Raw genomic sequence first — 15,821 nt, 5'->3', positions numbered from 1 at the left:
TATTTTTACAGCTTTTTAATGTAATGTGGTTTGTCTGCACATAAAATGAATGAGGAAGGAGCATTCTTTTTTTTTCTATTTTTTAAAGGGCTGAAATGAATTAATTTAGTTGATTTTTGTTTTATTTTTACCGGGGCTAGACTGGAGAGTAATGCAGAGGTGGGCACAGAGGGCCTTATCCATTCATGGTTTCCATGCCAACTTCTGACCATAAATACTAAATTAGCCCTTACATTGACATCGTCAGTCTGAATGAAATACATAAGGAGGGCAGACTGTCTGCTCTACTTAAAAAAGCAAAAGACAAAAAAGAAATACAGGGAAATAGTTCAGGTGTTAGATTGCAAGCAATGGAAGGTTCCTCAAATGAAGTCTGCTTGTTGCATCTGCAGTACAGCCATCCAGTCTTAATTTACATATTTTCGACAGCCTCTCTGTACTAAGTGGTATGCAAATCGAATTGAAGAGGTCATGATCGGTGGGGGCGGAGCTAAACTTACCAGCCTCTGTCTTTCCTTCTGCCGCCCAGGGGACGAACTGATGAAGCTGGAGGACGAGGACGAGCAGGGCTGGTGCAAAGGTCGCCTGGACAGCGGCCGGATGGGCTTGTACCCGGCGAATTACGTGGAGCCTATCTAAATGGGGCGGGGCGGGGCGGGGCGGAGGAGGACGACCCCCACGGAGGAATCTCAGACTGGACTGTCCAACCATACTGCACATAGAGACCTAAGAGCTACACCACCCCCGACCCCCCACCCCCCCATTGCCAGACATAACGGGCTGGGCAGAGTCCACGTAAACACAATTTTAGCATTTACAGAAAAAGACAGTATACACACAGATCACATGCGTCCTGCCAGGCATGTGGAAGGTCTTCAAAAAACTATACAGAACATACAGTAACAGTAGGCTACACGCATATATTATCTGTCAATATACCACCATTCAGGCAAGTGCAGGGATACGTTTTGCATTTTTGTGTACCCGTGTTCAATATGAATTTTGTGCAAACGATATGACATTTGTGTAGCGGTATGTTCTCCTATAACAATATGAGTATTATGTAGTCAATGGCGCCCGCATAGCCATAACGAGCTATGCAGTGTGCGGTGTGTATATTTGATGACATTTTTTGTGCAGCGGTCTCGATGCTATGCGTGTACAGTCCTCATTCCTGCATCGGTACTTCGGTGTAGCTAAAGCTACACGATGTTTTTATTTTATTTTATTTTTTTTCTCCCTTCTCCCCTGTGGGTTTGGTTCGGTTTGGTTCCTGTCGGCAGTGCGTGCTCAGCTGTGTACGGTTGTTTTCTCCCTCCGTGTCCGAGTCTGTTTCCGTAGCAGCATGTGCTACGCGGCGTGCGCCCCCTGCGATTGGATGACATCGGTGTTGGCTCCACCCATCCCCACTCCTCCATCCCTTAAGCGGAGTCTGAACTGAGGCCGGGAATGTGGTGATGAGACAACGGCTCGAACGTTCTCCTTGGAAACGATGGCTTTTTTTTTTTTGATCTGCGAAACCTCTTTTTTTCTTAACATCTCCTCATGTCTTTCAGTGACTCGTTCGTTTTATACCGATCTCTCCTGGACTTTATTTTTTCAATGATGTTTTTATCATAAAGCACACGTGCATGGAAGAGGAGAAAAAATGTTACATGCTACCCCATCCTCTCTCTCTTTCTCTCTCTTTTTCATCATCCATCTTATGTTTACAGAAATCACTTCCTGTTTCGAGTTGTTTGAGAGCTGTTGCGGTTTTTATAAAAAAATTCTGATGACATCATAATGCCCCCACCCTTCCGCTACACACCCAGATGTTAATATTGTGCCATAGTTTCTGAAGAAGCTAAAATGGCCTAGGCTATTTTCCATCCAAACCAATTCCAACATCTGTTAAGGCCACAGTTTCTGCCATTATGTGCCCAACCTGTCTACCCCCCCCAAGTGCATTCTGGTATTTCTCTCTTACCGTCTTCCATTTAACAAAGAGATCCTAAACGCCAGAAAACACTGTACTTTCATGCTTCTGAGGTCCAGAACAATTACAACTCAAAGCACCAAGAGTTATGGCCTCTATTGACCACTACAAAATCCAGCCAAACAAACTCTGGAACCCACGTCTCAGGGTCATTCAGGAGCAGCGACTTTATCTGTCAGCCTGGTTTCCCCATTAGACTCTCCGCACAGTGCAGAACCAGCACCCTGACCTGTAGGAAAGCTAAACTGTGGTCAGTTCCCCTAACATCAGTTCTGCAGCGTTTTCTTTCCTTTATAGTTGTATTTTCTCGTGTGACGTTCTGTGACGTTTGCAGCAGTGTGGAAGATCTATCTTTGCGCTCTCATAATTTCACCTCAAAATACCCTTCCCTGTGCATGAAACCACCTAGTGGGACAAAATCATACTGTATCTCCAGCCAGATGTAGTTTGTTCATCTTATTTACTTTCAGTATAGACACTTAAGAGGAGAGCTCATTGGCTGGCCTTCTTCCTCTCACATGTTCAGTCTGATTAGTTCAGGTTATTCATTTGTCAAGCTCACATTTCAGCGAATCCATGCTTACCCCGCTCTATAAAATGGTAGGGCTGTTTTGATGTGCTCTTGAAATCGCAAATCCACATTGAACAAAAAAGTGATGCAATAGCAGTTCTGCTCTATGTTATAATCTACAATACCCGTGGTAACCAATCCTGTTCCTGGAGATCAACGAACCTGCAGGTTTTCATTTCAACCCTAACTTGGCACTACCTGATTCTAATAATTAGCAGCTTGATGCAGATCTTTAGCTGTTGAATGAGTTGTGCTTTGTTAGGGTTGGAGTGAAAACCTACAAGATGATAGGTCTCCAGGAACAGGGTTACCACTATACAAAACAATAAAGTTCATCTCAAACTTTATTCAAATAGCCATATTATTCATACGCTCTAACCGTGAAATGAAATGCACTCATTCTGCATCCTGTGTGGTCTGAGCTTCGTGTGGACAGAAATCCAGGTAACAGATCAATGCTGAGGTGTAAAATCCAGGTTGCAGAAAGTAAAAGTCCTCCCCAGTATTTTTACTCCAATCACCTGGATTTCCTAATTAGCACAATTCGTCAGCCAGGAGGTGGAACTAATTAAGTGAAATCCGCTGGGCTGAGCCTGCGGGTGGAAGAAACACACGGCGGGACTTTTACTTTCTGACGCCTGGACTTTCCAGCTCTTCCTGGGAGGGGCATTTCCTCAGTAAAAGCTGTGCCTTTTAAGGCCGGTTGTAGGAGCGGTGCGCTATCGCTAACCGCAGAGAGTGTTACGATGGGAAGAGAAAGGTAAGACGTTGAGATGTGAAAGCTGTCCTTGTGCAGGATGCAATGCCGTGGGGTTCTGGGGTGGGGTGGGGTGGGGTGGGGCTTGTTACCAAACATGGTTTTATGGGAGGAAATGCTCTCCGGTGCGTATTATTCATTTTTAGGTCTTCAGATTTAGCTCAATACACTCAGTCCCTTATCTCACACACTTCCAGATACACAGATACGTACACATGTCTACACACACGCAGGAGTATATACACCATACTCAGCAGGCACAAGTGTACAAATATATTGAGCACACTGGGTGAACTCAGATATTCACACACTCAAGTTCTATTAGTAATTGCACACACGTTCTCAGATCTGCAGATGCCGTGTGTATGTGTGTGCATGTGTGCTGATGGTGTGTGTGCGTAGTCCGGGTGCTGATTACGTGTGTGTGCGTGCACATGTGTATGCATGTGTGTGCATGTGTGCCTGTATGTGAGTGTGTCTCAGACTGGCTCAGCCTCCATACCGTATTTATTTTACTGTAATTGTGACGCCGTCGTTGACCTGTTTGAGTGTGCAGTGGACTCCCGCTGCCGGATCTGTATATGATACTGTAATTTAAAAAAATATATTATATTGTAACTGTGTAACTGTGTGAAGCTGAACGTGCAATCTAGCGACACACAGACCAGTTAAGAAAAGTGTATTTGTAAATGCTTTTTTAAATTTTCTTTTGTCCTTCTGCAAAGGAGAGGGGGGGGGAAGCAGGGGGACGTGTTGTGGAAACTCTATTTTAGCAGTCTTGGAAAATGTATGTATGTTTAGACTGTAGTGTTGTAACCCTATCTCCAATCTAGTATTGTGCCTGTTCATCTTAAAGGTTAAAATAAAAAATAAAAAAATAATTCCAATAATGATAATGATTATAGTTACAAAAATGAACCTGAATCAAAGTTGTTGTGAAGATGTAAAAGCAATATTGGTTTGAAAGGGGAAAAAAAAAAAGTTTGTTGAAAAAACATAAAAACAAGCAAAGTTTCTGTGTGATTTATTCTTGGATTGTGGCTAAACCTTTCTGATTTATCCATTTTTTAACCTTTATTTAAGTGTGAACGTCTGACAGGCCTTAGGGTCTGCTGCTGGTTTTAGTTTTCGCCTCAATATGAGTGACCAATTCAGGCCCAGGAAACCAGGTGAGGTGAGTTAACAGTGGAACGGACTGCTTTAATTGATCGATTAAGTGCAGAGTACCAACGAAAACCAGCAGCAGACCCTGCGGCTCACCGGGACCAGGAATGAAGATCACTGGTTTAATGTCTTGTGAACAGCAGACCTTACAGCCTAGGGCAGGGTTACTCAAACCTGGAACATGAGGCCAGGAGTACTGCCGGTTTTCTTGTCTCCCTGATAGTTAATTGATTGATTAACGGCACTGATTGGCCAGAGATTTAACTCACCTGGTGCTCCAGGTGTAAGTAAGTCCTGATTAGACGGGGAAGATTTAAAACCGGCAGTATTGGTGGCTTTGAGGGCCAGATTTGAGTGTAACTGGTCTGGCCACGCATTACATTGGCTCATTGGACTGGAGTGATGTTAAATTGCAGTCATGAAATATATGCGGTTGTAGCTGCAGTAGGACGAGGCTGTGTTGACAGGAGGTATATATGGGACAGGAATTAATTAAATTTACTCAAACACTGGACAGGGAATTCTAGGTACTGCTGCCCACGGACTGCAGTGAATATTTTTCACCACCAGATGGAGAGAAGGCCATCGCTTGTCTGAGATCTGTGCAGGTAGTTCGTAAAAAATGGCTTATTATAATCATTATTATAATATTATTATTATTACCTCTTTGTGTCAGCACAGTGTGCGATCTAATGGACAAGTGCATTGTTCTGATGCATTGGCTAACTCCCCTACAGTAGTTAAAACTCAAACTGGTGTACCCTGGGGGACACTGAAACGTTCTATGGCAGGTACAGTTTAGCAGATATATTTCCCTGCAGATCAGTTTTAGCAGCTCTGTTAAGAGGATTTTCCCCCACATTTTCTTAGTACAAAAGGACAGTAAATATACAAGGACGGGGCGTCAGACGACAATATGCCATACAGGACTCTGTTATGGGGTGCTCGTAAATTTACGGTACTTGCTTTGGGTGACCATAAATTACATTTTAGAAAAAGAGGACAGGCTTGAGTGGGCCTTTTGAGCATTATACTAGGCTATTTTGTTTGTTTATATACAGTCTGAGAAACACACAAAACCTAACCGGACCGTTTTAGGAATTTAGAAATCCCACCTGGATGGAAATTTTTGGTCTGGTAATTTTGGATAATTTATTATTAATAATAATTTTGGACATCTGGTCAGCCTAACTTAGCTGTTTGAAAGCCTAGTGCTTTAGCTGGATGTGACACTTTTTGTAGCGTATAGTTAAAGTACAGAAAGTATTATATGCTACTGTCGAAGGACCAGACTGTAATGAACGTCATACCTAAAGGCTGCCAGAAATGTTGCTGCGTAACACATCCATGTTTACACCTCTACCTGCACACCTGAGAACGTAAATGAATGGACGTATGAAGCATGAATGAATCGGTTTTTCAAAATGCCTAGTTGGTGCCTTGTCTGTCCGATTTTCGCTTCCCTGTGGCTCTCTAGTACTTACTGGAGCATCCATTTTAAAGGTTCTGTTGATATGCAAATGCAGAATTAATGTAGAAGTAATTATTACAAACTTGGTGATATTTTTCATATACAATGCCTTCATACAGTTTTCACTCTCCCATGTACCACTCACTCTACTCCTATATAAGTAATATTGTATAATGGCACAAAGAAAAACAGTATTTAGATGTATTCAAGATTGTATGAAAAATGAAGGCCTGAAAATTCACCCCCTTTGTATTCACATCCTACACTGGGCCCAGGTCTATTCTGTTTTCATTAAATACGTTAACGAGGTCCACTTATGTTAATTTAAAATCCACCTGTGTTCAATTGCGTGATTGCAGAGTGACGATCACTGACTTTGTGAGGTCTCGCAACTTAAACAGCAGATTAGATCAGTCACACTCAGAAAAAGCAAGAAACTGCACAATAGAAGTTTGAGATGAAGGTGTTAAAAAATGGTTATACAAGGATTGTCAAAACTTTGAAGCTTCTTTGGAGCAGGGTTATAAGTCCATTGTAACAAAATTAAGTCATGAAAATTATGCAACAGAATGAAATGAGGGAAAAGTTAAGGTGGGGGTGAATACTTTTAAAATGTATACGTACCTACAACTGATTCATAACCAGTTGCATGAAATTTCTTGGCCAAACGAAAACAGAGATCTGTGAAGCAGTGCGTTTAATGCCAACAGGCTTGAGGTGAACAGGGTTGTTATTCAAAAACAAGAAATCATACATTCAAATACATTTGTTTTTCTGGACAACCGCCAGAAATAACCAGCTCTACATGGTAGCACAACATCAACAGCCACATTTTCAGAAAGAAATGAAAGCTTCTGTAGTGTGTAGATGTGTGGGGAATCGTCATGATTTACTCACTGTAAACCAATAATAAAAATCAGTATAAAATGTTGAAAAGCGAAATATTAATGAAGACCTTCTCTTGCATAAGGGTGCTACCATTCCTATGAAAGGGTCAGGTCTCACAGCAATGTAATTAGGCTGACCAGCTGTTCCTCTTTTTCCTCTTATTGGGATTGAAACATCTGTACAGGGGAATTTCTAAACTCCTAAAAATGTCCACTTAAGCTTTGCTGATTCCATGGACTAAATATAAACAAAAACCCTAGCATTATGTTCATAATATGCCATGCCACCCCTGTCTTCTTTAAAAAAAAATTCAATATATGGTCATCATAACCAAGCAATGAAAAAACAAGGCAGCTGCCATCTTAGGTTTGAAAAGTAAGGAACTGAATATGCCTTTCCCTCCAAATATGAAGGCCTTCATGCCAAGACATCGACCAAAAACAATCTGGTTAAAAAATATATAATTAAACAACAGAACGAAAGAGGAAGCAGTTTATGGGACGTTTTTGGAAGGGCACTTTGGATTTCAGTCATTTCGCTGTCCGTTGTGCCGTCAGCCTCCCATTGGCTGGCTGGCCTTCCTGGTGGGAGGGACCAGGACCAGGGACCTTTGTGGCTCCTCCCACCCGGCTCTCCTTCTGCGATTGGTCGCGTCACGGCAACCGACAGGCAGTGTGTGCATGAGTCACGATGGCTCTGGCCTCCCCCGCTCCCCTGGACAATCCGCTGTAAAATGAAAGCTTTTGGAGTGCATGTGTATACCCAAGCCAGCTGAAGGGGGGGGTGGGGGGCGGGGGGTGTGCTTGTTTTTTTTTGGTCTAAGACCATTTCCCTGACAGAGCAGGGGTACTCAGGAGTTTGGGGGGGAAGCCTCTTCACGGCCCCGGCCCACCCCCTCCGTCCCGCCCTGCTCATACGGGGTGCAGGAACTGGTAGACCAGCCTCTGGGACACGGCGGGCTTGCGGATGATGCCCTTCTTGTAGTACTGGCGGATGGAGCGGCTCAGCTTGTCGTAGTTCATGGCCGGGCGGTTCTTCCTCAGGCCCCACAGCCGCGCCACGTGCGCCGAGTCCTCGATTTTAAAGATGCCTGCAGGAGTGAGGCGGATTGTGGGTCATTACACACTGTAATCTAGCCTCTGTAATAATAATAATAATAATAATAATAATAAAAAGATGTTGGCGGTAAACTTTTCTACTTATAAGCAAGGCTGGACTCAGTATTCCCTCTGCAATCAAAACTGTACCTCTGCCTCTGAACTCCCAACTTTCCCTGACCTCCAGACCTCTGTCCCACCCCTGTCCCGTTCACCTCTATTCCATCCCACCTCTGTCCCATCCCCATCTTCACTCCTGTCCCACCCCTGCTCCCCCCATCTCCGCCCCTGCCCCCTGCCCCACCCCCGTCTCCACCCTTGCCCCACCCCCTGTTTCTGCCCCTGTCCCCCCCGCCCCACCCCCCGTCCTGCCCCACCTTTCTCCTTGTGGAGCCAGCGGATGCAGCGGCCGTAGGCGTGGGGCTTGAGCAGCAGCTCCCGGAGGAACTGCCACAGGTGGATGGGCTGCCCCGAGCAGGAGGAGTCAGCCTCTGCCCATAGCTCCTCCCCTTCTGGAGAACCAATAAGAATGTTGGGGGTGGGGCTTAGTTATTCATTACAAAAAATGTTTAAATTAAGCATTTAAAAAAACTGATAACTGTGACAACAACTAAGAAAATACACTTTCTGCAACATGAAATCATACTTTACAAAATATAAAACATGTCATATAGATGAAGCGATGGGGCTGAAGTTAAAGGTCACAATGGTCTCATCCGACTCACTGAAAGGAGGGCAGTAACTACCACACTGCGTCTGAGTCACCCACAGTTCTGTCAGCTCACGGGTACTGATTTCTGACATTTGAAAGAAAGGCTCAACTTACCGGCAATTTTGTTGTCTTCTGATGTACACCGGGCTTTCATCCACGCAGCTGAGTGGATTTAAAGAAGGAGGGAGGAGAGAGAACGAGGGAACGAGGAACAAAGAAAGAACAAGAAAGAGATGGAGTCAGTTTGGATGCTGAAACGTGGAACACTGGAATCAGGTGTTGTACCGACAGTGATGAGGATTCACTCTGAAGGGCTTTGAAGGCTGTAGGCTGGTTCACTGTACCTTCATATCAGGCTAATGTTATAGCATGCTAATCACTCACTGAACTGCTCCAACACAAACCATGCCTTTTTTATCCTGCCGCTGCTGGGAGAGAATGTACCGATTGCTGAATGTGGTGACCATGAATGGAGGATGGGTAGCTGGATTTGACCGTGAATCTGTCTCACCAATGCCACACTTTACCTTCCATACTGAGTTTTGTTAGTATTTGAGTAGTTTGTCATAGTAGTAGTATTTCCTCAAAATCAAATTTTAAAATTCATACATGCGCTTCCCTATTTTCCATCCAATTGGTATTCCGCAACCAGGGTTACATCCTCCCTCAGGTCAGTGGGGCCACACACTGCACTATATACTAACAGAAGCCATTCACAGCCAGCTCGCTCTGAATGGGATAAAGCAGCACTGAGGTCACTGAGATTTGAGCCCGCAACCCCCAGAAAAGAGCCCCACCTGCGTACCTGACTTCCAGATGTCCAGGTGGGCGTGCAGGACGTCCCCGCTCGGCAGACAGCGCTGTCGGAAGTCCTCCTCGTTCATGGCGCACAGGTCTCTGCCGCTGAGCTCCTTGAAGGCCCCGCCCACATGGGGCAGCCGGTACAGGTGTTCCGTCCACAGCACCCATTTCTGCACGTTGCCGCTGCTCCACTCCATGGGATCTTTCAGGGGAGGGAAATGGGAAAAAAAGTCAACCCCCAACGACCAGGACTTCTCTTCCGCATGGATTGTGACCCGGATTCAATAAACTTCTGTCCTTTTGAAGTGTACATTTTTTGGAATGTTTTTCAAACATTGTCTAAGTGTTCTAGAGCTCCATTACTTTCAGTTACCAGCAGTGATTGTTACATCAGCATTAGAATGTTTCATTAAGAACATATTTGTGATCCCACACCTTAATGGGTTAATCAGCCGGATCAATGAATGCTTTAATTTTCTGTAATGTCCTCTATGGCAAATTATATCTCCAGAAAGAGGTAGCATTTTTTTTATTGATTCAACTATAGACTCAGAAGAGTTCAGTGACAGAGCATTGGCGTCTTAGTCAAAATGCACATTAGCAACAAAACCCTGAACTGCAGCGCCATCTAGCTGGCTGCAACGCGCTACTGCACCTGCCGTGATGTTGAGCAGCTTGCAGGCCGTCTCGATGTCCTTCATCACCTCCCCCACGACGAGGGTCTGCACCTGCTCCAGGGAGCCGTCCTCCACCTGCTCCTCCAGCTCCACCTGGGCGGGGGACACCACCTGGCTGTCTATGACGGGGCACTGCTCGGGCCCCGCGGCGGGGGCCTGGGGGGCGTCCGGGGCCTCCGGGGCCTTCAGGAGCCAGGCCACGTCTTCGCTGAGGAGCGTGTCGAAGCAGGACAGGTAAACGCCCTGCGGGTGGCGCTCAAGGGCACCGGCGGGCAGGCCGTGGGGGGGTTTGGCGTCCCCTATGTCCAGGACGGCGAGGGAGGGGTGCGTGACAATGCCCCCGTCCGGGTTCCCCATGACCCCCTGCACCTCTCTGAAGGGGGGAAAAGATCAGACGGCAGTTGCAGTTTAAAAATTAGGTGTAGGTACCTCATTCACCCACAATTAGACTGCTGATGGCTACCAGTGAACAACTCACTACATCATTGCTTTGGTCCATCGTCTGATCGCCTTGATATAAAATCCCACTTTTATATCCATCACACCGGTCAGAGATTTTAATTTTGGAAGATAGTAGAGGGGGAGCCCTGACTGTCTCTTCAAAAATGGCCCGCCCTCTTTCATGCAAATTACTCCATACCTGTCACTGATCCCCCTCTCCCCAACCCCCCTCCTATCCCACTTTCCAAAAAATGATCTGCCAGTCCTGCTTCAGCAGACAGCTGCTGATCCAGACTGGAATGTGAGAGTGTGTGTGTGTGTGTGTGTGTGTGCCTGTCACATGCGCTGTGGTCTCGTAACAGCTTGCGCTAAGCTAAACCCGTTAGTCCAGCAAATACACTCAGTATTAGCTTTTTCCCCCCTCCCGAAAGGCTAAAAGAACGATCCAAAGAGGGGGAAAAAGATCCAAACAGACCTTCCAGGCAAGGGATTAAGCTCTCGGCTGATCTGTAAATGAGTTGGGTTACGCTTCAGTAGATGTTACAGGCTTCAAAGGAATTGGGGTGTGGTCTGCTCCCCTGCCGGGGTCAGGCGGGGATGGACAGTGTGGGACAGGACTGGGAGACAGAAGCTGGGGAAAGCGGTTTCCCTGGGAACCAGCGCGGAACACCGTTTAATTAAGGTTCAGGCAGTTATTTCGGTTAGAGCAAGGAGGGATTCGATTTTAAACTGATAGTTTCTGTCTCGTAGGGGAGGGGTGAAAAAAATGGGCGCATTTGGCATCGTGGGGACGCAGTTAATCCAAACAGAACCGTGTTCGCGCCCAGACATCAAACTGCCACTTCAATGGTAATTCTGTATTAGATATTGCATATTGAAATAGGAGGTCACAGTTTAGAAAGGCAAAAAAAATAAAATAATAAACTGTAAACAAATCCTTGCTCACGAAACCAGCAGTATGGTCAGCTGTCATAAACTGCTATAAACACAGATTATAGACATTATAATGTGGTCAAGGTTGTGAAGTTGGTGTTGGTGTAGGTTTCTGGTGTGTACATTTAAGCACACAGCTATTGGTTTGAAGTACTGGTAGTTCAATTTAAAGTATTATATTGCATTGATTGGGAGATTCAGTGTGCATTTCCCCAGTTGAACAGAGAAAGTATTAAAACTTAGTAATTAAAACCGAACCCTAAGCCCTCCTTTTCCCCATCTCCTCCACTTCAATTTCAAAGAAACATTCACTTATTTGATTAAAGAGTTAAAGTTGTGTGTGTGTGTACGCACTGCAAGGCTGGTCTGTTTGCCTTGTGTTCAACTTATGGAGGTTTGCAGGGACATTTTGTGTCTTTACAGGAACTATGGGAACAGAGAGTCTGTCGTAGCATAACTGGTATTTTTAATATCTGAACTTAATATATGAATAAATGCATCAATGGAATCTGCGCCACTATTCAGGAAGAATGTGTAAATCTTTTCTGTGAAAGAAATTTTTTCCCACCACAAATGTCTGTTTCTACCACAGCTTTCAGCATGAATGAGTAATGTCCTATCTGTGATGCCGACACTCACCAGGTGTTCAGTGCAAGTTCATTTCACATTGTAAAGATACACTGTACGTAATTCACTGAGTGTTTGTCTAAGATTATGAACCAGAGCAGCAATCAAAACATAAAACTACAACATAGCGTGCAACGTGTAGAGAGAGAGAAAGAGTGAGACAGTGTGTGGGTGGGTGTCAGCGAGCATGTGTTTGTGTGCGTGTGTGTGTGTGTGTCTGTCTGCAGGTTTACAATGGTCGGTATTACAAATCTGAATGTACTATTTTTTAATATGTGCTTTGATATCAAATTAAATATTGTGCAATTTCGGGTGCTGTTCTGTGGGATGGGGGCATTTGAAGGCCCTCCCCCCTTCAAATGCCCCCATTGGGGTGGGGGGGGGGGCAATTAATTAGACGCAATGATTAAACATGACAGCTCGACCAGCTGGAAGAAGCGATTCGATCTGCCTCAAGCGTGTAGTTTGACCTGCACCCTGTAACTGTGTGTAATACACTGGCTGATAACCATCAGGGCACCTACAGATAACCTTTTAAAAGCGCAAGTACGGAGAATTAGTAGCAGGATTCGTTCCTTCGTTTGAAACCCTGCTCTGTCCCACGACGCTGAGTAACATCTTTGCTTGGAAAGCGGGGTTGTTGAAAGGACTTGTCAAGCGTCTTTGATCTTCCTGTAAAACATGTGTCTGGCTGTTTCCTCCGTACGGGCTACCCTGAAGGCCTCAGCTGGAAAATGACACGGGCTGTTTTGCATACTGTACTGAACCAGCGATTTTGTGTGGTGGTGAAAAAGATGAATCGTAATTTGCTGGAAACTTGTCCTAATGACACAGTCCAGTTCCGCCCCGCATTATCTGTGATCAAATGAAAGTGGAAACCTGTCATTTTACTGTCCTGAGATTGCTCAGCTTTGCTCTGTCAACTCAAGCAGAGTCTGCTTAAATTAACATAACAACAGATCATGAGCCAACATCAACATAAAACTAAACACATTGAGACAAAAAATAGCTGCCAGGCCTTGTCAAATATGAATGAACTTGCTGTAAAACATAAATCTGGTTGTTTCCTGAATTCCATTTACTTACCATATGCTTACGATTCTTTGTCTTCTTGTCACTGTTGTTGTTATAATATTTCTAAAATTTGTTTTTCAATGGGGACGAAGATAGCTTGCATTCGATATATTGCCCAGTGGCATATTCACTGATCACATGCACATCAACACCACCTCACATGGGCTTTGAGCCAACCTTGATTTAAATCTTTCTTGGTCCATACACTGATACGCTACAAGTACCTGCTGACAGTCCAAGCCACTGCATCCGGTATGTTGCTAGGTTTAATTTAAAAAATAGTAACGGAATTCAATCCTTTTAAAGCTGGCTGCGGTGTGCTGCTCCACCCTTGACCTCGGCAGTTGGCAGTTACAGTGCAGGTGCCCCGTCCGTGCTTACCTGAGCCCAGGTGAGTTCCGCTGATGTGCTTGTCCAGCCGTGAGTGGATCTCTCGACGCCGGGAGGGGTACAGGACGGAGCCCTGGTTCTGCTTCCCTCTCCTCTGCAGAAGTGTGAAGGCGCAAAAAGTGTGCCTCCCTCCCCAAAACTCGATGCGGAGCTCCTCGGTGTCCTGTCCTGGGACGGTGCTGGGGCGCAGGGGCACAGGCAGGTTCCAAGGCGAGGAAGGTTTTTGAGCGCGGCCCGTAGTCTGCGAGCGACCCTGTCCTTGTACCTCCCCCAGCCGATAGGACAAGGTGCACTTTGTGATTGGCAGCCTAACGACTACTCTCCCCAAAACTCTACCAGTAAAAAGCGCTCTTCAGCCCATCTGACGATGCTTGCGCTGGCAGCGGGGGTGTGCGCATACGAGACTGAGAGTGTGTGTGTGCACGCGCATGTGTGTGTGTGTGTGTGTGTGTAAAGGAATGCCTGCTCCATTTGACTCCGGCTAGTATTTATAATGGAGCCTTATTTACCTGTGTAAACGATGTGCGTACGGGGCCCTTCCTCCAGAGAAAGGTTGGAGAAAACTCCTTCCATTCCTCCTCCCTCCTCCCCCATACGGACACACACACACACACACACACACACACACACAAGCCAATACGGTGCCATTGTTTGGCCCTGCGAGGCCCGTTGGTGTCACAGCTGTTCCTGGAGTAGGGGGGTATTAATGCGCAATATCCTCTGGGCGAGAAAGGCACCACTCCACAGTTTATTCACTGTTATGATCTCATATTTCTGCATTTCGTGAATCATCCTTCGAGCTCTAGTGTAGGTATTTTGTTAAATTATATTTACAATTTAACTCTTACCACATGAATGAATGACGCGGAATCATATTTAGAGTTACGGTCTGTTGGACTTTAATTCACTCAATTTGGGAAATGACATGAAAGTCCCCATTTTTCATGTGAAGCGAATTTCAATTTATTTATTGAATGTGCTGAGATAAAATGGAGCCCAGCTGTGATAATATCACAGTTTCCATTCCCCGCCATTTGCAGTTTTTCTTTTTCATCTGGAGTTGTGCCAGAACTAATGTTTTAAATATGATTTGCATTTTGTAATTCACATTCAAATTTATGTTAACCACATACAAGCCCATCAAATTTGCCCTGTGAAATTGTGTTCCTGTGATTTTTGAAAAGTGATTCATTAGTAACCAAATGCCTATGGATCTGAGATTTTAAATAATCATAACCAAATGGCTGGTACATTGAAATAATATATAGTTTCAATACATTTCATATATTTAATTAAAAACATAGGTCATAATGTGAACTAATCTGATTCATGTTAAACATATAATTTAGTCCTGAAATATTTATATATATTATGTATTCTCACACGTAATTCTGTTCCTTCAATAAAATCTTCCAAAGAAGAACAGTTTGAAATATTTTAGATAAAATATGAGATAAAATATGTTTGAGTCGTGCTACAGAAACCATGTTTATTTTGAACCAAAATGTATGCTATTTTTTAAATTATCAATGAAATTATCAATAAAAAAGTTCTGAGCTGTACTTTTCATGAATGGTAGCCAATGAATTTAACAAGAACATGTCCTCAGGCAGTTACATCTCTCTCTAACAACACCTCAGTGGGAAACCTGGTGTTCAGAAAGGTCAAAAGCTTAACATTCAGAGTTGTGCAATGCTGAAAATTACAAGGCTCATGGAAATATTCCTCAAAATCAGCATGTTGATTGATGGCTGAAAACTGGTAATGCAAATTAAAATGCAAATACATATAAAAAAGCACTTTGATTTCTACATGGTGAAACCAAAATGTATGGAAATACCTTTAGAAAAAAAGCTGAGAATCTTCACTTTATCCACACGTTAACTGTTTGATTACAAATCTAAAATTGTGAAGTACAGAGCCAAATCAAGAAAAAATATGTTTTATGTCTCAATCATTATGGAGGGTACTATATATATGAACTGGAAGATGGCCGAGCTTAGGGAGTGAATAATATTGATTTCCTGCTCTTGCTTTGCATCATTATCTTGTTCGAATAATAATTTAAACTAACCTTGGGCCTGTTAGTCTGGAGTTCTTCCTAACCCGTGTGCCAACCGGTAAAATTTAATTAAAATCAGCTTTGTACAAAGATCCTAGAATGTACACATAAGGTGTACCTAATTCCTAATCATGTAAACTACAATAAGCAAAGCACTGTGCCCAAAATATATTTGAGA

The 15,821-nt window shown here is 44.3% G+C and overlaps 2 protein-coding genes across 4 annotated transcripts in view; one reads left to right on the top strand and one right to left on the bottom strand.

The window, feature by feature from the left end:
- LOC135237334 (protein kinase C and casein kinase substrate in neurons protein 1-like) overlaps positions 1-1,752 on the top strand; it is a 57,530-nt gene extending 55,778 nt beyond the window's left edge. For all 3 annotated transcript variants that reach the window (XM_064304409.1, XM_064304410.1, XM_064304408.1), the window contains one exon: positions 530-1,752. In XM_064304409.1, the coding sequence (XP_064160479.1) occupies positions 530-639 (110 nt within the window). In that variant the 3' untranslated portion in view covers positions 640-1,752. The remainder of the gene's footprint in view (positions 1-529) is intronic.
- A 4,869-nt stretch (positions 1,753-6,621) lies between these two features.
- Positions 6,622-14,026, bottom strand: LOC135238403 (SAM pointed domain-containing Ets transcription factor-like). Its single transcript, XM_064306256.1, has 6 exons — positions 13,573-14,026; positions 10,095-10,489; positions 9,444-9,641; positions 8,753-8,800; positions 8,304-8,438; positions 6,622-7,919 (listed from the first exon to the last, which is right to left on the bottom strand). Exons 2-6 carry the CDS (start codon positions 10,471-10,473, stop codon positions 7,741-7,743), a joined length of 939 nt encoding a protein of 312 aa, XP_064162326.1. The 5' UTR covers positions 10,474-10,489; positions 13,573-14,026; the 3' UTR covers positions 6,622-7,740.
- Between the last annotated feature and the right edge of the window lie 1,795 nt (positions 14,027-15,821).

Source organism: Anguilla rostrata, chromosome 13 (assembly GCF_018555375.3).
Source record: "Anguilla rostrata isolate EN2019 chromosome 13, ASM1855537v3, whole genome shotgun sequence".
Classification (NCBI taxonomy): Eukaryota; Metazoa; Chordata; class Actinopteri; order Anguilliformes; family Anguillidae; genus Anguilla; species Anguilla rostrata.
The sequence above is the reverse complement of the archived record's forward strand: the minus strand, read 5'-3'. Positions and strand labels throughout refer to the sequence as shown.